At 41.8% G+C, this 23,175-nt stretch overlaps 2 protein-coding genes across 4 annotated transcripts; both read left to right on the top strand.

Annotated features, from left to right (window-relative positions):
• The first annotated feature begins 386 nt into the window (after positions 1 to 386).
• On the top strand, positions 387 to 14,164 carry LOC136442883 (uncharacterized). 3 transcript variants are annotated; one of them, XM_066439895.1, is made up of 3 exons: positions 387 to 565; positions 2,250 to 2,343; positions 11,572 to 14,164. In XM_066439895.1, exon 3 carries the CDS (start codon positions 11,650 to 11,652, stop codon positions 12,679 to 12,681), a length of 1,032 nt encoding a protein of 343 aa, XP_066295992.1. In that variant the 5' UTR covers positions 387 to 565; positions 2,250 to 2,343; positions 11,572 to 11,649; the 3' UTR covers positions 12,682 to 14,164. The 3 variants fall into 3 exon arrangements, with proteins under 3 accessions (XP_066295992.1, XP_066295990.1, XP_066295991.1); XM_066439893.1 differs by lacking the exons at positions 387 to 565; positions 2,250 to 2,343 and adding an exon at positions 6,926 to 7,354; XM_066439894.1 differs by lacking the exons at positions 387 to 565; positions 2,250 to 2,343 and adding an exon at positions 9,736 to 10,146.
• A 529-nt stretch (positions 14,165 to 14,693) lies between these two features.
• On the top strand, positions 14,694 to 21,460 carry LOC136442867 (J domain-containing protein DDB_G0295729-like). Its single transcript, XM_066439868.1, has 9 exons — positions 14,694 to 15,361; positions 15,832 to 15,906; positions 17,260 to 17,425; positions 18,060 to 18,178; positions 18,695 to 18,855; positions 19,277 to 19,412; positions 19,745 to 20,211; positions 20,430 to 20,610; positions 20,779 to 21,460. The coding sequence occupies exons 1-9, from the start codon at positions 14,771 to 14,773 to the stop codon at positions 20,818 to 20,820; spliced, it is 1,938 nt and encodes a 645-aa protein (XP_066295965.1). The 5' UTR covers positions 14,694 to 14,770; the 3' UTR covers positions 20,821 to 21,460.
• The last annotated feature ends 1,715 nt before the right edge of the window (positions 21,461 to 23,175 follow it).

Here is a 23,175-nt window from a genome sequence, read left to right as displayed (position 1 = left end):
ACGCGCACACACACACACACACACACACACACACACAAACATGTAATATTGGACATATTGTACATGGCATAATTTATTACGTATATACAGTACAGTACATAAGAAACTGTCTTAAGTGTTGAGTATATAGTACTAGTCTCATTCCGCACTTCAAAGTCATTTCAGTGACTTAGAATTGCTGTGAAGTAGCAAAAGTTACATTCTATACTGATGATGATGATACGTTTTATCTTATGCAATTGTCGAGTCATACATTTATTGTCATAATTTTGATATGACATAAATCCCCCCTCCTCCCATGCCTTGTGCCATGGTCTCCGTTCCTCGGGGCCAACGACGTGACAAGGATTGATGTAACTTCTGAGATTGAACAATCTGACCTTTGTCCTACCTAAGAGCTGGACGGGAAACTCGGCAAACATTGTAGTCTTACCGGTGATCACAAGTTTGCGAGGACGTGCTTCGCGGCGTGCCTTTTTGAGTCCACACTGTTCACAACTCAGCGTCGGTAGCTAACTAGTGTGTGTAGAAGTGTCAAAGACACTGGACGTTGGCTTCGCATAAGGTACGTTTGCAGTCAGTGTACTTGTTGTACCGTAGTTTTGTATATACACTTGTTATGTAGCTTGTCTACATGGCCTACAAACATGTACATGTTCTAATCTTGTCGTATTAGATCACCATGTATGTATAGTCAGTTCACAAATTCGTGCATCGTAACGTTGTATCTACTAAAAAGTCTCAGTACCTACTACCTACAGAAGTCAACCTATACTTTATACAGGCCATTTCTTCAGCCGAACGTGAGGTGAGTTAGATTTCTCAGTAGACCTGTTTAACGTGTTTATTCGCCTGTAGTCGATATCTTAATGTATAATCTATGACTTAAAGCGCCCCTAACATGGGCAATCTTTAACTACTTATCAGACCACCAGTTGTAGCTTGAGTAGAATACACTAACATGTTTCAACATAACGTAAGCATTCTTTGTTGGATTTTGGAAAATTGCGTTAAAATTTTCTCATGGATTGGGCTTCACACTCTAGAATCTAAGTCTTTCTTCCTATCACTTGTAGTTGTACCTCGTTTCAAAGATATATTGCGTTCAAATACCAGTCTGATTCCCACTGGGTCCCAGAATAACAATAATTAGCAACTTGTTGCCGTTTAAAACTATCTAAGACATCTACAGTCTGTGTTTTATCAGTACAATCCACAGGAACCAGGCCACCAGGTAGTAAAATTAATCGCCAGTAAACTATGCCCTTAAAAACGCTACATTTCGGCCATAAATCACGAATATTGCCGAACAAAGCCCGAGTCAACTAAACGTCATGTTTCGTGGTTGTTCTTAGGCCGCCATTACTGCCCGGCAACTCTAGGCGGCTGGTAACTGTTTGCCCTTTAGGTACTCTGTTTGTCTTGATTTGTCCCAACAAACGCTGTGACGCCCGGGTTAGAGTGGGTAAATACTAAAACCCTCTGGCGAGAACCATAAACAGGGACAGGCCGTACAGCTGTAACGTGCTGTACAACAAGACAGACATAGCATCCCCTTGGGGGCTACCTTTACGATCCAATGATACCTTTCCTTCAGATTTGGTATAACTTTTAACCTGTAGATTCCCATCTCCAAGCAGATGTAAGATGTACGCTTAGTTTTATTCACGTGTTTTCGCTTTTTTTATTCGGAAACTATAGGCCACTAGTAAAATGTTTGGTGTGACATTTCTATTTTAGGAATAGAGGAATAAATAAAGAATGATGTATTGGAAATTATAAGGCGTGCAAGATTAAGCCAATTAGAATTGCTTGGAAATTGATACATGTGGATTCTTAAAAGGTACAATTTTTTTACCGATTTCATTCATTAGGACCTAGTGGTATAGAATATCACAATGACGACCTGAATTTGTTAAAAAATCAACGCTTCGTGGCACTGTTATTAAAAGATATTCAGTCAGTCTGCCATCACTTTTGCTTTCAATTGGGGTTTTCTTTACAGGTGTGACAACACCCCCTCCTCCTACCAGTGGTTTCGCCCACATGACACAGGTGCAATAACTGTATTAAGGTCAGCGACAGGAAGCGCCATTCTGGTACATCCGGTAATATCCGGCTGAACAGTGCGAACAGTTCCTGTCACAACTAACCTCTAAAAGCTTTCTTTCATTCCAAATAGGAGATAAAATCCCGTTTACGTCATGTGGTTTAAGGGATCATAAATATGTAAACCTTTCGGTCTGCAGGTATGTACTGAGACAGTCAACTTGAAGACTTCGTCAGACTGTGACTGGAAGTCTACGGGTCACCTGAACTGCGTGTACAACCGTTGATATCCAGGTACAGCGTTTTCTTATCTTGATGTACCGTACGTACTTGAGAAATGTACTCTTTCTTTTGTGACCAGGGACAGTATACAGTACTTAACATGTTTACCGTATTACAGCAATTAAAATGTTGTAGCTAGTCTTCAGTAGACTTCCCCGCGAGCTGAGAAAATTGCAAACTTGACCAAAATGAGACTGATTTAGGAACTCAAACTACTCTTCTGGGTAACTTCTCTCCCAGTAGTTACTACCATCTTTCCCAGCCCGAAGAAAATCCCATATAATGTCCTTGGAAACTCTGATCATTGTTTGGTATATAACAGGCTGCCCGATACTGAAAACTGTATACAGAATCCAGATACCAATAAGTTTGATTTCAGGTTCTATAAGACCAGTTATGGCCTACATCTACGAGTACAGGAATAACGTACTTCCCCTTTTCTGTTGCATGGAGGAAGGTCCAATTGCAGTGTACACATAACATCATAGATTTAGGAAGTCCGCTATGAAATACGAGAATTTCAACCATTGTTGTTTATACCATGCAAACTGGATATAGGTGTATTTATTTTCTATTGGAGTTCATAAAGTTCACGTACGCATGCCCCCCTCCTGCGCCGAAACTATTGAAAATGCTACTGAATGAAACAGCTATCACATTCCGCTTCTCTTGGATAAAAGGTCATCCAGTGCCAGCTATTACCGCCGTTTGTTTTGTCAACATTCCAGTAACTCTGATATATGCTAAAGAGCGAACTAATTAAAAAGGCTTCTCACTCCCACGACAACCTAGTCACCACATGCACAAAGGTACAACATATGGTTGAACGCTACGCAGCATACTTATAGGTCTTAGTCTTGGCTCGATTCGCACTAGCGCCAGTCTCTAATGAACAACGTTCAGGTTATGAAGCTTGCACACCCCTGCCCCCATCGTAATCACGCAAGCGTCAAGCTTAAGCAACGATGGTTATGTTTTCACATTCGGCAACGTACGGCGAACATTCCCGCTCGGAATAGGTACGATGATTACCGATGATTTGTCTTCGTTATACTGATGATTGTCGTACGTAAGTGCCTGGTCACATCCGTCGTACGATCGTCGTACGATCGCAAACTGAGGGCATTCTTGGGATAGTCCTGCGTCTGTCGTACTCAATTCAGCCGTCTTGTTACAGAAACGTCTGCCCTAGATCCGCGCTTGTCGGCGGTTGGTTCTGTCACGGCCTACTTTAAAATCGTACGACTGCAAATCCACACGACTGCAACAGTCGTACGACTACTCTCTAAGCAGAGGTTGGTGGGGGAAGATCGTGACCTTTCTATCCTATGCCCCGTTTTTTGTCCGCTCTCCCCACCATTATGCTGGATCTTCCCCCACCAACCTCTGCTCGGATTGTACGTACGACGGCTTACGACGAATGTGGCCGTACGTGTCTTAAGAAGTGATCGGATGACTTGCTCGCGGTCCCACCAGCTGCATTTCATGGCCATGACTCACAGAGATAACCTTTCGCCTTGTTCTCGCTAACCCCAGCCTAAACACTATCAGCAAATAAAGATCAAAGGATTTGTGGGGTGGGGTCAAAAACAGTATGACAAGAATTCTGTATGCCATTGTTTTGTTTCGTTGTTTATGCAACAACTTGTACAGTACGTCTTTTTATGACTTTCATGTATACCTTTATGCATTTAAGCTTTGGTTTATAAAGCCATTGATAGCTTTATTTCAAGTAACAATAGTCTGATAAGAGTTATTCCATTCGTTTGAGTTAAGGTTCAGCCTTTTTAGCTCATACCTACTCTGTCAGAACAAGGACATTATAATGTCATTGGTCAGGAGTAGGTCATGTCCCAACAAATAGCTGCATTTTTCTCGTAAAAAGTTCCTTTGTTATGCGAACCATGTGCATTGAAGCAAGAAAAGAACTACATTTACCTGACGTCAAACGAGTAACACTGGCGAACCCAACACAGTTTGGCAGAAGTTACGTAGCGTGCAGCAAAATTCGCAAACAAACATCGCCTTTACCACACACAACGTTCTTCTTTCATACCAGAAGTTGTGGTTTCCAGTCTAGTCCCTCCCTAACTTCCGTCTCACGTTACAGTTAAAACCACAGGTTGGCCACGTATAGACAGCGGGATGTTTGCCCCATTTACGACACATCAGTTCCGCTAGTATTGCGTCACTCGGTGAAACAGTACACTCTATCACAAGGGAGGGGATGGCAGGTGTGTATTTTGCGCAGAGTTCGGCTATGGCCCCGGCTAATCTCCAAGCAGATCTAACGGTGGCAAAGACTGTATCCAGCTGGCAAAAGGAGTTTTTATAGCCACCCTTGGATACGGTCTTTGCCACCGTTAGATCTGCTTGGATATCAGGCCCCGGCTACATTTTCATTGTAGGACACAGTGGTTAATGAAAGCGAATCGGGAGCGTTCTTGGGACAGACGCCTTACAGAAGCCAGCTGCCATGTGAAGGAAACGGTTATCGTACATTCTTGACGACTGTTGGTTCTCTCATAGCCTTGCTCCTTTGTCTATCTGTTCCTCATCAAGATTCAAAGGAATCGTCAGATGAGACTAGATTAGATAAGATTATGTGATGATTACATTAGATTAGATGATGAGCGTTTTATGCCCTTTGCTTTGCTACACACATGTACATAGATGCTGTGTGCTTGTACAGACGAAACAGTGTTCACTTTGCGCTTTGCTTCTATGGAGTCACCACTCTCCTCCCGGGGCCTATGACCAGTGGGAGGCGGCTGGTTATAATAGAATCATAGAAGCGTGATTGAGTCAAGCAACAACTCAATCCATCTGAGATGACGAGGTTTATCTCTACTTGATAATTATTCATGAAAGCCCTAATGTCTGCCATTGTCATTCATGACATAGATTTACTCGCCGATGGCATTTGATGACGAATTGCCTTCGTTACAAAGATGAGCTTTCTAAGTTATCCGTTAGGTAGGGTTCCTTCGTATGACCTTTGTTATAATTTGTACAAATGAGGAATTCAAACAGTACGGTCCATGTTGCGACATGGCATTATATGATACAGTTACAGTCCATGCTCGTCTATGTTCTCACACAGTCTCTAAATGATAGGGTCTCCAAATGATTAGGCCTTTTGTCTCAGCTAGTCGCTGGGGAAAAGATAGCAATTAATCCTACTGATCGATGGACTGTTACACGAAGTGGTCGAACGCGTTTCAGTCGAGTTTTAATCCTAGGATAGCTCACGGAAGAACACAGAAATAGTTGCCCTATTTAACCTGTTGTGGAGTACGGATACAGAAACCAGTGATGTGCTCGAAAGTCTTCCCCGTGCCTAACTTTCGATGGCGTCTGTCTTCAAGATACGTCATGGCCAGACAGGTGCGTGTTATGTATGCAGTAGGTTAGGTTATAGATAAGGTTTCAGTTATGATACCTGTACATATTCAAGAGAACCTACTATTACAGTTACTGTTAGATTATACGATTGATCAGCGTGATTATTGATAGTACATGTATCATACTTTCTTCAATCACCTAGTACCGGTTATGTACTGATTTAATGTGTAGAAAAAAAACTTAAGAAACGGGCTACGGTACGGTCTGAACCATTGTGTGTATGTGTGTGTTGGGGGGGGGGGGTCTATTGGCAATCAAGGCGTTCTTTCTTTTGATCTGAGCTAATAAATAGCCACATCCAAGTGAGGTATATTGTGGAATAACGACGGACAGTTTCAACTTTCAGGCGTCAGGGTGAGAAGAAGAAGGTGAGAAGTTTCAACTTTGCTTTACACTAGAGATTTCATTTTAGGTTTCGTTTGTGTTTCGAGTCACGAACACAAGAGGAACGAAATGGTATCTGAGAACCTTGTCAACGCTACCTGGCTGCGTCATTGCATCGCTAGGGAAGGGAAACTACGCCAACTCCGGGAAGAAACCACTCCCCATAAAGTGTTTATATTTTCTAAGCACACATCTGGCAAATATAGCCGCGTGGGAAGCGCCCTTGTATGTGATCTAAGAGTACGTTCATGAGTACCAATTACTCAGCGGCCTCAAAATGAAAACATTACCTAGGCCAGGGCTGGCCAGGGCACTCGTTCTGGATACCACGTGACTGAAGCTGTACCCTCTCGTACCCAGGACAGAACATAGTTTTACTCAATGAATGTAGATAAAAGAGCAAGATAGTTACTGCATGCACGGTCATCATGTCGTTTTAGTCTTATCTATATCGTGTAGTTCGTGAAATCGTTACGATCAGATGATAGAGGACAGGGCTGCCCGCGTCCAACTTCGAAACCATGTACTAGGCTTGATATTGAATCAAATTGTTGAATACTAGCCAAGGTCCCAATTACACATTCTTAGCCTGCCACTACAGAAACAATCCCCTTTGACCTTTGATAGAGCGCAAATTGCCTCGGACAAAGTAGAGTTGTTGTTTTTTTCCACACGAAAAATGCGGTTGTCCACTCACGCACTCACCCTGGTGTCAAACATGCATTTCTGTATGGCAACAAACACTGTGGTATAAACGAAGCCACTGAGAACTGAGTCTATATTTAGAGATAATGAGGTCCCATTGTACTCTTCCCCCGGTAAATCACTGTACTTCATATATATCCACAGTTTTCCCCATCCAACTAGCCATGTTTACACGCCTAGAGGACCATCTTTAAACTGTTTATGTCACGCTTGCCTCTAGCGATTTGTGCGCATGTTCGGTTGACTTGCGGTTGAGTTTAGGCTCTCAGCAGGTTTGGACATGGGTTCACTTGTGGGACACAAAGAACGCCCATTCCTTCCCCATTCCGGCCATTCACATGGAAATATCTCCGGGTAACGGGGCACGGAGGTCCCCTCGCTGTACGGATAAACAGTCCGAGTTCTACCGGTGTAACAGTTCTTCAGACCCTTGTTGCTGAAAATGTTCGTAAGGAAGCACGACTCCACGAGCAGTATGTCAAGGTTCTTACCTGACTGGGTGAAGCGTGGCCAGGAGAAGGAAAGCCAGGTACAAATCTTGACCAAATGCATCTTTGTTATTTCTTGAATAATTCTCCGTATAGAGGTCGTGCGCTTATCATGACACTTGATAACGATAGCTGTCATGGGTCTCGTAGAACGAAAAGTGACGTTTTTATACTTCTTGTCATGTAGGTATATATGACTGTTTTCATCCTATGTTATATCTACCGTTTAAACGTTAAATACGAGGTTTATCACGAACGGTTCAATCCGCCATGATATTTCTAAAATATCTCTCACGAAAGCCCTAAGTTTCTTAAGGTTACCAAAGGTGTGTGATGAGGGAGGATTAAAACACTAAGACGTTTTGGATGTATTAGCACCAGGTCTGTATGTTGTGTTCGTCTGTGTTATTTGTTTAATCAGGTTTTCTTGTAGAGTGCGCGCAGCTGTGGAGTGTCTCTCTGACAACAACAAATATTTGTAGGGGACAAACATACGAGTAACAGAACCGCTAGCGTATTTCACAATATGCGCCGCTGTCACTGTATACGTATATGCCGCTTTCACTATGTTTACCCCTTTCTTAATAAGACTTTCATTCATTCATTCAAACCCCTTTATCATTGGAAGTGCATTTTTTTCTTATTTACCCGAGAAGAACATATAGATATAGTTAGCGATGGACATGAAAGGTGACAACGATACTTCGGAAAGGTATAACTACAGATATTTGCCAAGTATCGTTTAAACCTTTAATCTTTCTACACCCAGAATTGCATACATGTGTGCCTGTCGCTTGCTGTGCTTTAATCACCGTCCTCACAAGGGATAGCCTCGGACAAAGGCGGTACGTGTCGTCAACAAAGAAGGGGTATCACAAACACTGTTTCGAACATTGCAGGCGATCATTAGTATCACACAGGAACTGATCTCCTTTGCAATTTCTTATTGAATCACGGGTTGAATACCGCAGGTAATGTTATTTAGATTCGGGAGGGTAGGAGACAATGCGGCTCTGTGGGTAGGGCAGGGTGTGTAAGTTACAGGTAACGGCGAAGGTGTAGGGAAGGCGTGGGAAATAGGCCATGGCATCTTACTCATGTGTAACGGGATACAAGGGCTTACACCATGGCATTGATTATTACAAGGAAGCATAGGGGTAGGATAGTTAGAAAATAAAGTATTCTCTTGTAGTTATCCCAATGTCTAAGAAACAGCTTTGTTGTGTTATTTTTTAAAATCATGTGCCCAATGCAGCCCAAATATTTAAAAAAAACTATATCCACATTTTCAGAGAAAGGTTATGTTCCGAAATATTGAATGGGCCTTTATCGTCTTATTGTAAAAATCAATTCCATAAAAATCTTTTTCAACATTGCATCACACAAGGACTTTTAGACTAACCTCGGACAATTTACTTTTTATTTGTGGTATATGTGGCACCATTGTTCGTTTTGGTAATTCTGAGAACATGCTTTAGTACATGAGCGTATGTGCCAAAGCATTGACAAAATAGTCCCGTCACGTTTTCTGTGAAACCTAAATACAGACTAGTCCCGCTGTTGTGTCTCTTTCTCTGCGAGCGCTGACCCTAACTCACGGTACAAAGTAGTCTGAAAGGATTTAGTAAAAGCTTACCAGGGCAGTGTTCACAAATAAGGATCTCACCAATGGAAAAACTTGGGTCATGGATTCTAGAGGGTTCCGCTTGACAGAAAAGGGTCGCTAAGTATGGTGAAATACCCATTGAGAAGCGCCATTGAGTTGGTCCTATAACCAGTCATTTAGAGGAAAAAGAATACCCCCAGACAACAGCCGAGAAAGGTCAAGCCGATCAACATAGAAGGGGAAGAAATGTTACGCCCTGCTTGGTCGATTTGCGCTCAATCTTGTGAAGTAATAGGATTTAACGGCAGTACAATCAAGTTAACACTCCAACCATATTCTGCAGTCTTATTTCACGGATGAACATAACGTGATGAATAGAAGCTTTGTAGGCTGCGCTAAAGGGAAATATTGCTGTAAACATGTCGGTACAAAGTAAAAACCGCGCTTAAGACTGAGCTCGGTCTATATGCTTTTCAATAAAAAGGCATTCACATAAGAAAGTGAAAGATATCATTCTCACATGGTTGCATTGCATATAGTCAATAATTTGCTGAAAGCAACCTATGCCAACAAGACTTTTCCATTATGGTTGGAAACAGAAACCATTAATCATACACAATATTGTATTTCCTAGTTCAAAACAATCTCCACCACCTATCTAGACACACTCATGTAACGTTATATGTGATTTCTAATTATAGAAAAATGGGACGAATCCACACAAAATGTGATGCTAGTACATACACTTTCCTCTGTGTTATGATATACCATTCCCCTGTGTATAACTCGCTTAGTCTCGTTAACAAACCAACCATCTGCCGTTGACAGACGGTAAATGCCACACAAAAGTCGATCAGCCGTGAACTTTAACTCAACATTTACCCACGCACAACTGCACACTGTTTGGGCTGCACTTGAACCGGCGCGTTGGCCATATTGGATTTCGAACCAACACACCTCGGTGACGTCATAATTGTCCCCATCCAGGATATCCCGTATGTAGCCTGTAGGGTCGGAATGCCACTTGTGGGTCCTCTGTGCCGTTTGGATCAATAGTTTTGGGCCAAGTGGGGGTTATAGCGGGCATTTCGTGACCAAGGCGTGTAGTTAAGTACATTTACCTGGTAGTCAGTTCCCAGAGAGACGTTACACAGTGCAGCCATGGTCGTCTCTGCGTGTTGGGGCCGCAGGGCCTTACTGAACTTTAATAGACCCTTCAAACTACAGGTAACTAGCATCTATGTGTATTGTATCATTGAGAAATACCCTTGTTTGGTGATTGTCGCTAATACTGTCAGATACGGATAACGGCAAACTGTTCGACTCTATGTCGTGTCTAATATTTTGCTCGCTGAATGACAGTGACAGCTCTCTAGCCTTGCCCTATGCCATTATCTTTTATTAGACCCTTGTTATTTGATTGTACATTTGTTTAGTATCATAAAAAGGTTGCCTTATTTATATACCAATTTGGTAAGTAAATACAAGGAAATATATTAAGTACGCCTTGAATTTACATGACTTGAATTACATTGCCTTAAGGGTTGATATCTGTGCGCAAGCAAATATCCTTATTCTATACCAATACAAAACAATTACGGTAAAGTTTGTAAGAAAAGTCACTGTCTAATACCAATATGGTGATGTGTTATGACGGATGATACAAAAAAATGTGTAAATTTGTAATTAGTTTGTCGCATATCGAGAGTTATGTTGATTTTATTGTTCAGTTGTGAAGGTATAGATTTGGAAAAATCCATTTCTGCAAAGTATTAGAAGTTGGTATCTTGTCAGTAATTCAAGGGTCAGGTCACGTCTATCGTAAGGCAGGTTTTTATATTAAGGGCATTCTTGGGACGGTCGTGGATGTGTTGTACATAATTCGTGGGTGTGGCAAAAAATAACTGCCCTACGTCCTTGTCCATTGTCGGTTCTCCCATAGTCCCACTGAAAACCCGACAAAACATGTCGTACGACGAGTGTTGCCTCGCTAATTCTGATTTATGCATGAAAAAAAATGCAACGATGATGTAGCGGCTATCGTGTTGAGTCGGTTGAGCGACTCGGTTTGACAAATTGTCCACAAGCACAACGAGAGCACTTTTGGCTGATAAATGAGGCGTATCCCATGGACGATTGAACGGTCAAGGACCTTCCCTCGGGAACATGCATGTTTTCCAACTCTACCCACATTCATCTTAACCATTGGAATGTCATGGCTACAAAAAAAAAATTCCCGATTAAAAATTACGGTCGTGTCAAACGATCTATGATTTTAGATTCAATACAACATAATCGACTGAGCTATGTCGTGTCAATCGTAGAAATATTAATCAGACTTTCAAGTTTGATTAACTTACACTGTTGGGTTTACAGTAAAAACAACCATCCCCTTTTATTCCATGTTGTTGTAATTTTGACGATTGTAAATAAACACATATTGAGCTGACTTTAGCATAGATGAATCGTTGTTCATGCCGGGTTCAAATTTCACGTCTACAGTCCTACACATTCCGTACTGTGTTCTCAAGTGTGGGCTTTCCGCGCCATGTGAAAGACTAGGTGGCTAATTCTTGGAGTACCTCAAGCAGCTGTCAATGACCTCTTCCAGTTCTGTACAGGCCTTCAACTTTTTCTGCTCTTATTTTCCAGTTGAGAGGCTTGAGGGAAGGTCGTCTTGAGGGCATTCCTGAGGAACCTGGGAAAAAGACTAAAGGTCGCACTCCAGCCATGACTGAGACTCACGACTCGTTCCCAACCTCCGTCGACATGCGGAAATCGTCTCCGCCGAAAACAGGCGGCCGGAGAAGAGAGTCCATCAGCCACACTCTGCAGCTTGCCTTGTCAGAAACTCGTCCAGAGTTGCCCGTTCTAAGTCATCCCGTTGCGCTGTCAGACCTCACGTCACCCGACCAGCAGGGGTGGTTATTTTCCGAGACTGACGGTACCAGGTACTGGTGCGTGGTGGCGGACATGTTGTTCTGCATGTTCGAAGAAGAATCCTCCGAACAGGCCATCAAGGTTCTCGTTTTACCAGGCTATGACGTCAAGGCTCTCACGTTTCAGTCGGAAAAAGTTCGCGCAGAGCCGAGCGATCATGACGACGACGAGCATGACGAAAAACAACAAGACACGCTCAAGAGAGCGCGCAGCTTGACGACATCGGGGATGGGAAAGTTCCAGTTCCAACTTTCCTACGAGAATTTCGAAGACGCAGGGTTAGTGTTCAGTGCAGAGGATGAGGCCGAAGTGCAGTCGTGGGTGAAGGCACTAACCGCGTCTTCCGAACTAGATCCAGACTTTTTCACGGACTCAGGTACTGAGCAAGATGGCGAGAGCTCAGAAGAAAACGCAGTCTCTAAGCTAAGCGCGTATAAACCGTCGCCAAAGCAAGCCAGAAAAAGAATGGACCTTGTCAACCAGTCTCTATGCAGTAGCAGCGATTCCGAAGACGACCAGCGGCGTGTGCAAATCGCACCCATATCCTCCTTACAGACTCCGACCAAAGACAAGGGAGCGCTCAGTAGAGAAAGTAGCCCAAGAACATCGCCACAACTTTCTCGCAAGGCGGCGCACTCTCCAAAACCTAAAGTTGTGTCCAAACTCTTTGGCAACAAGTCTCCAATGCAGAAGAAAAAGAAACTAGAAAGGCAACATTTGCGAGCAAATACAGCATGTTTAGCCATACTCCTCGCCATGCAAAAAATGGACTCTCCCAAAATAACAATGGACCATTCTAAAATACTTGCACTAAAAAAATGAATCACCCCAGTCCAAAACTGAGTCTTCCAGTAGCACCTCAACACAATATGGACCAATCCACAACCATATCCACTAATTGATTAACACTTCTGCTAAAGAATGGACTTTTTCATAATCATTCCAGCTCAAAATTGAAAGAAATAATTAAAGAATCCTCCCCTTGCAAGAATGGGATATTCCGTGCCATTTCCATGTAAACCAGTCGAAAAATATCCGCTGAAAATTACACTCTTGCGCATAATCAACCCAGTTCAAAATTGAATTAAAAAAGATCAGCCCCAGGGAAGAATGAAGTTTTCCATAGTATACATATGAAGATTTGACAGGAGACGAAGGAAATGACCAAAAACAACATATTTGGGTCAATTCAAAGTCACCGAGAGGGTTTTAATATAATATTTGTAATATGTTTGAACTATTTTGATTAAAAGAATGTCTAAGTCACAACAGTTCTAAAGTGTTCAAACAATTAGAATTGAAACTTATAACATGTTTGAACTCATTTCACATACGTTGGAAACATTTCGAACGTAACTACACAAAAATCTCTTTATTTAGAACAGTTTCAAACCATCTATCCAAATGTTTCAATGTTCGAACAATTTGTAACAAAAGATTTTCACAATTGCCCTCATAAACGAAGGTGCTAAGTCCTCCTGTGTGTTTCTGCCTATTTTCGGTGGCCGCGCTAGACCACCAGCGGATTTGTTTTGACGGAGCGTCACCCGCGAGCGACGATGTACACTGTTCGGCACCGCTAATATCCGGCATTTTCCCGCTCCAAAACACTCCACAAGACCCACGTTTTCAGTGTTTTGCCTCTTGTGCAACACGATTCGATTTGCATTACTAACGGGACGAAAATGATAGAAAAAATTCACCCCGTCCCGGCGTCCGTCCCAAAAACATGAAAATATATTTTCTTACAGATTCAATCACAAAAATCAACAGCATGGGATTCCAAATTTTCGCAACGGCCGACCATTTATCATGGTTGAACTTCCTTCCAAGGCGTGCGATAGATAAACATTCCCGGCACATAATAGTCACTAGTACCAGACTAACGCAAGCTCATGATGATAATAGGGAGAAAGTTTGTCAGTGAAGTTTGGCCACCAGAGGGTACATTCATTTAACGTTACAAGCTAGCGCAAAGGGGCGAATCATTGACCTTACCGGGGACTGACTCTACTGGCCTAATCATTCCTTTTTTGCCGAATTCTACGATCCATACGCCCGTACGTAGGACATGTAGGAAGGCACCGCCTACCACCCGCCTTTGATCATGTATGAAGTCGGCGGCAGAGAGAGATCATCAATCAATTTTGACAGGAGTGTCGCGCCAGTCTGAGGAGAAACGATCTCCCGTGTTGTGTTGAAGAATTTGGAGTTTGAAAATATCTGGAATAACTAATGCTAGAATAAACATTCACAAAATCATTGATTTAACTTGTTTTCTGTTATAAAATTTCCTAAACTGCAATTTAACCACTGAGTTTAAGGGAACATGGTGTTTTCCCGATAATCACGTTAAATGTTTATGTCCGGTCTTTCCTCCTCGTAAGCAAACTTCAAGCTTGGCCAGGTGCAAGGCACTCGGGGTCAATGACCTGTAGGTCATATGTAGTATTGAAAGTGACAGAAGTGGCAAATATTGTCAAGAAAGCCCAAAATAAATCGTTTTGAATATATGTATGCCAAAAATGGGAATGTAGTCCTTTAAATATTTGTTCAAGCCACATATACAGCAAATTTCAGGTCATTCGGTTGAAATACAAGGGCGCAGGAGGCCAAGATATGCTAAAAATAGCCTAAAAACCTCAATAAAATCACTTTCAAGGTCAATATCAAAAAAAGGAAAAGAACGTACATTGGTTTTTGCCTACATTACCTCTGTACCAAATTTCAGGTCATTTGGTCAAAAAATGACAGAGATGAATCGATTTGAAGATTTGACAGGAGAAGAAACATGAGAGAAAACAATATGTTGAGCCATACTTATGGCTAAACATAATTAGGAGTTAACATCGTGCACAAAGTCTCTACACTAAAGGACAAAGTAACCGGTCAGCTCGTTCGATCAAAGTACATGAGAAGCGATTCCAACACGAAACTCGAAGATGCAGTTATCTCTGGGCAGCTCCACAGAAAAGGCAAGCTGTCGTGGTCCAAGTGTTACTGCATTGTGAGCGGTCGCCAGCTTTACTGCTACAAGTCTCATAAGATGGACAGTGAGCCGGATGTAGTAGTTTCGTTTGCAGGCGCCTCGGTGGAGAGCTACGAGACAGAGAAAAGACCACATGCTTTTAAAATCACCGAGGTTAATGGCAAGACAACATTCTTGTCTGCAATGGACTCGGCCGAACTAAACCGGTGGACGACAGTACTTAAGGCTGCAGTATACACAAATGAAGAGAACAGCAAAACCTTCAAAAGCAGTTTTTCAAGTAGCTCGGGATCCGAACCCCAAACCCCGAGCATCATCATATCACAAGAAGATGACGGCTCTGCTGAAGACGATTCAGAAAACGACTTGTCAGATAGCCATAGCATCTCTAGATTCAGGTACTCCAAAAATAGCTTCCAAGACAGCTATGGAATCTTCGAGAAGCACCTGCCTGGACCAAACAACGAAGGACTTCTACTCGTAGATGACAGTGATGAAAAGTCCAGTGCAACGGTGAGAGAAGTTCAACTCTAACTCTTTGTAAATGTATACGTGTGTACTCTAAGCAGAGGTTGAATGGTGAGACATTAGGCATGATTTCTGAAAGCTCACTCATCCATTGGATATCAGAAAGCGGAGCAAGTTAAAAGAATTATACAATCTTCAGATTCAACTTCTTATTGACGAGTACAAAGCGTTACATATGTATATAGAATGAGCTAATATGATGTTTATGCTTGACGACTGTACCACTGAGGTACTGGACGTATCATACCACAGAGATAGACCAGCGCTCGGAAGATACGTGTTGTTTAGTTTTTCCATACATGTTCTCAGTTAATGTTTTGATCTATAAATTACGATTGAATCATTAAAATTTTCTAGCTTGCGTGCAAGAATGTCATCAAATGTTACCCTCCCAACATTTACCAGTCACAGCTATTTTAGGAAATTGCTGACGCAACTCCATGAATGATTTACAGGGTTCTGATTGGACCGGAATGTTTGCGGGAGACTCAGAGGACGACTCCGACACGTCCGATGATGACGACTCAGCGGTAAGAACAGCTTTGAAATACTTTTATGTACATTTTAATCAGCGGTGCAGTCGACTAGCATAAGGTAAAATGTTCTCTTTGCACTCGAGAGGTCGCGGTTTCTAACCCAGTGGGGGCATGATCATACCGTAACCGTATACATTGGAAATGGTGGTCTCTGTTTAGCCCCTTGGCCTTGCTGCCGTGGACCTGTGTGGTCCAAGGGCTGTAGATACGGGGATGGACACCTCCTCCCCCCGCCATATACGCCGAAGGATATTGATTTTCAGCTTACATTTTATCCACAATTTGAAAGAGTTTAGTTGCTACTAGGTTTCGTGTATTTGTACAGTGAAACAATGAAATGTCTGTAATACAGTGTTCCTTTACTCGTAAACATGCTGAAATCTTGCTAAATATTCTTCAACTGCATTTTGAAGTTACAGCAAATAACCCGCCCGCGTTCGTCCCCAAATTACTTTGAAAAAAAAAAAAACAGTTGTGACAGGTTAACTGATATGCAAAGAAACGTTACCGAATTCCTCCTTCACTATGCAGGGTGGTCTTTTTAGTTCCACTCGTTACAGTTTACGGATGATTGTCTTACCAATCGAAATGTAGTACCAAGAGAAATGTAGTATCATTTGACACACACTAGCACGCTAGTTCTACAGAGGTTTATTTAATATGAAGTGCCTGCTAATATTTGAGAGGGCGTGGAGGAAAAACTATTTTGTGTTTGCGGACGATTTAAGTGTTTGTGCTCGACACAATCACCGGACACGAATCGATCCAAATTGGCACGTAGACCCGCTGGATTCTTCCGTTCCTACGTCCTACGTAAGTGTCTTCTGTAGGTATAGCTATTATACAACTACTTCGTCTAGAGTTCCCAAAGTATCAGAGTTTAACGTTAGCAGTACGTGTGTTGGACCAGTTTTTGAATCAAAGTACATGTCATAATTGATCCCATCAGTCATTAGTAGGGTAGACTTGATCCATATATGATATTTGATACGCACTAATAGAATTGTTGTGCACAACTGGGTGCAACGTACCAATTCAGATATTTTGTGTATCTTTAGAATTTTTCAGATTACGTTATGAAGTTTTTGGCCCCTGTGTGTATTACTATTTGTGTTACCATTGAACTGGTCTTCAAAATGAACACCATTGAAATTGTTTTTCGATCTTTGAACTGTTTTCTTGTTAAACCTTTGTACTAGACTGACAGACCGAAAAAAATCGCCATTTTATGACATCTAATATTACACGTTCTAGGTACGGCAACTGGCATATCTGTTTAAGTGAATTCAAGCAGGTAGATTTACGTCTCGAGACGCATATGAAATGACAAAGATTCTCCTTTCCCAGTTCCTATCTCTACCAATAACGAGAAACAAGAGTACGTCTGCTTCTGTTGGGGACCTACCAGTAGCCATGGCGAACGAACATGTCAAGAAAACAAGAAACCAGTCCGGAGACTCTGAGCTGGAGGGACTCAACTTAGAGCACGGCAGAAGTTGGGAATTTCAAGAAGGTGAGTTACGTTCTTTGTTTGTTTGCAATTTAGCACACAGTCTTATGCATTGTAAAGACGTCCTTTCCAATTCCACCACAACAGTCTATATATCATCATTAGTGAGTAAAGAATGAATACAGAATCTTACAGTAGATTAGCCACCTTGTTCTGTACTCGAGCTCACTGGCTGTTAATGTACGCTTTAATTTTGTCACCTGCAACTATGTTTTGGGGTATGAATTTTCATTAGATATTATCATAATGAACATGTAACCAAAGTTGAAACCTACAAACGCAAAGGTTTTACATTTAGTAATATATCTATTAACATTCCAGTCTTTCCAACTTAAAACTATTTCACCATACTCCGGGTGTATGTCATATATCATATATCACCATTTTCCCTGTTTTAGTTGTAATATAAAGTCGGTGGATGAAGTTGTCATAGAATTACTATATTGTTTATTTGAGCAATTGTTTGACAGGCTGATTTGCGCTACATGTGAACGAGCAATAGGTGTTGCTGAGAAACATGGCTATTTAAAAGAGTTTAGCCATGTTGAAGCGTGACTCACTTCTTTATTCTAGGATTACGGCATGTCTAAAGCTCCCAGGGTCATGACATCAATAACAAACGTTATTTTCTCCAAAGCTGGTGACACGTCGGGATCGGAGCTTGAGATAAAATGGCAGCAGGAGCTCAGAGAGATGCAAAAACAACAACTACTCGCCGAGATGCTGGCGCAAAAAGAACAGATCCTGCAAAAGAAGGTAAATACATGTATTTCAAAACCAAAGTTGGTGCGTGCATCATTCATCCATAGGGTTTGAGGTATATGTTACGATGTACACTGTGTTTCCTTATTGTAGAAAATGTGTAACTGTATTTTGTATTGGAGTTTAGTACACCTGTGTAATCTCGTAAGTAATGTTAATATCACTGCAGGCATATTTCTCATGAGAGGAATATTGCATACTTTCGTGTATAGTTTCATATATTACCACAACCAAATTCTTTATACCTGCCAACGTTTCCATATCTTGTATACTGTCACATTTTTACAAGTCGGGACGATATAACCTCATCCTTTTGATTTAGCCTAAACTGCTGCACCGCTCCTGGCCACCTCCGAAAAATAATGCTAAACGACAATAGTTAGCTCCTAAATTCTGATCTTTTGGAATCGCGAAAGGCTAGCGCTCGCCAAAGGGTTTGACGTCTTACTGCGTATGTCATACATATGGTTTGAGCTTGATATGTATCTTTTTACTCTCGTTGACAAACAGAGCGTCCTCCCCTCGCCTGTTGAGGTGGAGAAAAAGAAAGAGGAGATCACCACGAAGTACGAGCGGGCCCAGGAAGAGGAGGAACTCCGTGCGCTGAGGAAAACTACCATACTGAACCAGAGGAGGAACTCCGCACAACTCAAGGTGGACGGAATCACCAAGTAAGGATCGATGTCTTTGATTAGAGTGGCATTTTTGTGTCTTACATGCTTATTTGGCTGCAATATACATAATCTTATTCATTTTCAATTATTTTTTGAAAAACACTCTCCTGTATCTGGATCAGCAGCTTCAAGTGAGAACTGTTCAACTTGCCAACATTTCGGCATCGAGTCAGCTGTCTTCATCAGGGTGTCATGAACTGTGCTGCTGCAAGGTGGCGTTGCGGCAAAGATGCGGTTCCAAACGTGGCCAACTTAACAAAGATGTTCACCAAACATAATTGAAATGCTTATAGGAAATTATAGCGCTGCAGTACACGTACGTTAAATTTCAAAGCGGCTTCAAACGTATGCCTTCTTACACCGGATAAAACATAGTCTTAGAACAAGGGATTTCAATTCCTTTGTACATTTTTTGCAGGAGATTAAATCTACCAAAGAGCAAGGCAAAGGCAAAGGGCAACGTCGAGACAGAGGCCTTGACGAAACAGTTGAACGAGCTGAAATTAAGGCAAACAGAGTTGGCCAGAGAACTCTCGGTGAGTGAGACACACAAGGTCAGTACATCAACTCCAAGATCTACTAGACAAGGGATTCAATTAAAGATATATTCTTAGGCTCACCTCTCCTATTGTACCAACGCCCAAAAGCGATAGCAACATCATCATGTTATGAGTGTTTGACTTATTTGACGTTATGCTTAAACCTACACATACAAGTACAATATACATTTCAGGTGTTGTAAGCTAAATTTGAAGTAGGTAGGGGTATATTAAGGCCACTGTATGTATCCTTGTGAAGAAAACTTGAACGTGTATATGTACATGTATGTAGTAATAATACATTCTACGCAAATTAGATAACCACGGTGATCATTGCGTTTTCTCAGGCCGAGATGCTACAAAGTCTGGAGTACAAGAAAGACCTCGAACTCCGCATTATGGAACAGGAGCTGCGCGTGCGCAGTGACTCTCTCGGAAACCATTCCCTCAGGAGCATCGACGAGCAGTCGGACCATAGCAGCAGCCCGGTTTCCCTAAGAAAACAGCAGTCCTTGGATACGCCCAAGAAAACTAGCCCATTCGGAAAACGCAAACACCGGTCGTTGGATGCCAAACATAGTCGTCCCCAGAACCGCATATTTGACGCCCTCGCAAGTCCTTTGATGTTGCGAAAGCAAGCCGCTGTTTCAGCGAAACACAGGACCTTAGATGAACCAATCACAAACGAGAGAGTAACAAGAGTGGACCAACCAGAAGACAGCTCTGAAGTAGAAACAGCACAGAACTCGAGTTCAGAAGGAGGGAACGAGAGTTTGCTGGAGCCAAGTCTTCCAAGTCCGTCAAAATCTCCAAGGTGGGGACTGGTAGTTTTAAATAACACGATCTCAATCTCAAGTGTCAACATGAATGATATAACAACATTCTGAATCAATGAAATAGATTGAATAGATGAATAGATGAAAAATAAGTTTCTACGTTGTGTCAGTTGTTAACTCCCACATTTAATGATCAAAGATGTCACTTCTAAACGATTTGGAATGGGAAAAAAATCTTGTTGTGTTTATTTTTCAGGAACCCAAAGAAGAAGCACCAGTCAGCTATAGAAACCAGAGACGTAAGTGAAGCACTCGGTCTCCAAGGCGACAGTGACGTCACATCTAGAAGACGCTCGAACACAGACCCAGACAACCGTGACGTCAGAGAGGAGGGCATGAAGGACGGCATCAGCGCAAGCGCACTAGCTGAGATAGAGGTATACATAGTGTCAATCGTGTTTTAAATCGTGTTTACCTTAATACATGTCTTCATTACTATTGCTCCTACGCAACAGTAAAGCGTGATTGTTTAGTTGAAGTCTTTAAGACAAAAAAACGGGACATATGAAGTGTATTATTGAACTACCTTTTCTTCCTGTCAACAGGCGTTTGAAGATTTCATCAAGAACTTCTCATCGACGACATAAGGGGTGCTTAAACACAAGAGACCGCCGCCTCTCTGTACGATATATGTTGCAATTGGACATTATCTATACATATTACACATTATGCTTGTGCAAAGATGGATTTCACATATCGGAAAAAGAAAATATGTATGTAGTACTACATAAACGCTCTTTGGTATCTATGTGAACACTCAACGTACTTTCGGCTGATTCTCACGAAAGTTTGCGACGCGAAAAACGCATAGAGGACCTACATGTATCTAGCTCCATAACTGTATTGAATAAAGGATTGTGAAAGCTATACCGATTAGATATGATTAATTTTACTCCTTAGCTATATAGGTCATTTTGTAAGGGAGAGCTTTAGAGAAGGGCCTGTCAATGGCTCATGCAACTTTGACGTTGAAAGTTATTGTACGCTAGACAGTTTGTAATATGCTACGTTGTACATAGTACATTGAAGAAACAAGTTTTCTCAATGCTGTGGCAGTCCGAATATTCGCTTGGAATCAAACTTCTGTATTTCTACGCTACCGTATCACAAAGGGTATATCTATTTATGTATATACAAGTTGCCAATTGGACGTCATCGAGGATATCAGTCCAGACCTTTGTGTACAAAATGATGTTTCATACTGCAATAAAATCATGTTGAAGAAAACTAAGTTGTCATAGGAAATCGGTTAAGATCTCCAAGCAGATATTGGGTCGAATTCGTCGAAAGATAGTGCTGTTTTCTGAGTGATGACCGGGCCTCTCTGACAGTCCCTTGCCCCATATAGGCAGATGCACCATTGAGTAAAAAGTCACTGTCAAACGGATGATGTCCATACAGATCTTGACTCTACTAATTTCGTACAAAATGTGATGCATACATAAATCTAGGTGGCGCTTCGACGGGCGGACATGGTGTCAAATGGGCTCCTGGCACGGCGCCTACAAATCGATCATTTTTGTTTACTAGTGTCTTACAGGTAATTCTAGATGCATGCAAAGGTGTTTGCACCTATTCGGGAAAGGTTTTGCTAGCTTTACGCCTGTTGTCTTGCTCATTTTCACATTTCAAAAGCGGGACTATATACCCTATCATAGCCCAATCTGCAGTACCGTTCCCGACCGTATCCTGAAAAGTGGCTAAGACGACCGTCAAATTGCCAAATTTCCGTCTTTTCGGGAATGGGGAAATCGCGAAAGGCTCGCAAGGGGGGTTAAATTTGTGAGGCTTATTTGACTTTGTTTTCGATAATGCGATCATTCAAAAGCTAGAATGACAATATGTAAGACATTTCACAAAGAAAACCATCGGATATTAGCTCAAATTGTACGTTTCCTTATCAATGGAAGTGGTCGAGTGTATATGTCCTGTAAATTGTCACGTTCTCAAGGGCTACCACATCCAACTTCCACTTATATTTTGTGAAACAAAGACGTTGAACAAATCCAAGGTATTTCTGTTCGTCTTTTTATCCATAGATTCAATTTTCCTTATAAATGCTGTAAGGTGTGTGGATTACTTGTGGATGCAATATAACCTTGACCGCTGGGGGAGCCATTTGATAGGCCCCGGGTTGAAAGAACAAAACTTTTTTTTTACGTTACCTCCTATGAAAAGACAATGATACCGGCTTTAGTTTCATTATACCGTGTTCTGTGTATCAATATTTTATAACCTTCGTTTTTAAATTGCCATAACCTTTACTGAACGCTATGCTGCCCTTACGACTGGCTATTAAAGCTATGGGACTGCGTGAGGAGGGAGTGAGTGGGTTCGCATCAGCTTTGGGGGTGTCCAGAGGATACCATCCACTACATTAAGTCAGAGTGGCCATCTGTACGGCTGAATTTGCAATGATGAAGGTGGACTGAATGACTTCGATGATACTTCAGGAGGGCTTTGGCCGAAACAGGAGCGCAGGAAGAAGGTAACGCAAAAAAGTTGACAGGAGAGCATCATTCTATAATCTTTTCACATTTCAATCAAATGTTGGTCGTAGCTTATATTGCGACAGACCGTTTTTGAAGCAAAATGACGATTAATGTCATATCATGTCATTGGCAACCGAGTCTGAAGAAAAGTGAGTACATTGAACACTATCATAGTATATCCATGTGGATTTGGCGTTCTATCTATGGATGCTAGGTTTTAAACAAATAGCGTTAGATGCATTTCATGTAAGACACGTTGATGTGATGGTATGGTTTTGTGCAATTGGTTGAATGCTGCTAATGGAATGTCAAAATTGTGCATATAAAATTGTGTGTGTAATAAACTTCAAGTTTCATACTTCATATATGCTTTACCATGTATTCCAAAATCGTGATTCTGATTGATTATGTTGTTTTCCCCCTTAGACCAACAGTTCCTAGTACGATATG

The sequence above is a fragment of the Branchiostoma lanceolatum genome, chromosome 10, assembly GCF_035083965.1.
Source record: "Branchiostoma lanceolatum isolate klBraLanc5 chromosome 10, klBraLanc5.hap2, whole genome shotgun sequence".
NCBI lineage: Eukaryota > Metazoa > Chordata > Leptocardii > Amphioxiformes > Branchiostomatidae > Branchiostoma > Branchiostoma lanceolatum.
The sequence above is the reverse complement of the archived record's forward strand: the minus strand, read 5'-3'. Positions and strand labels throughout refer to the sequence as shown.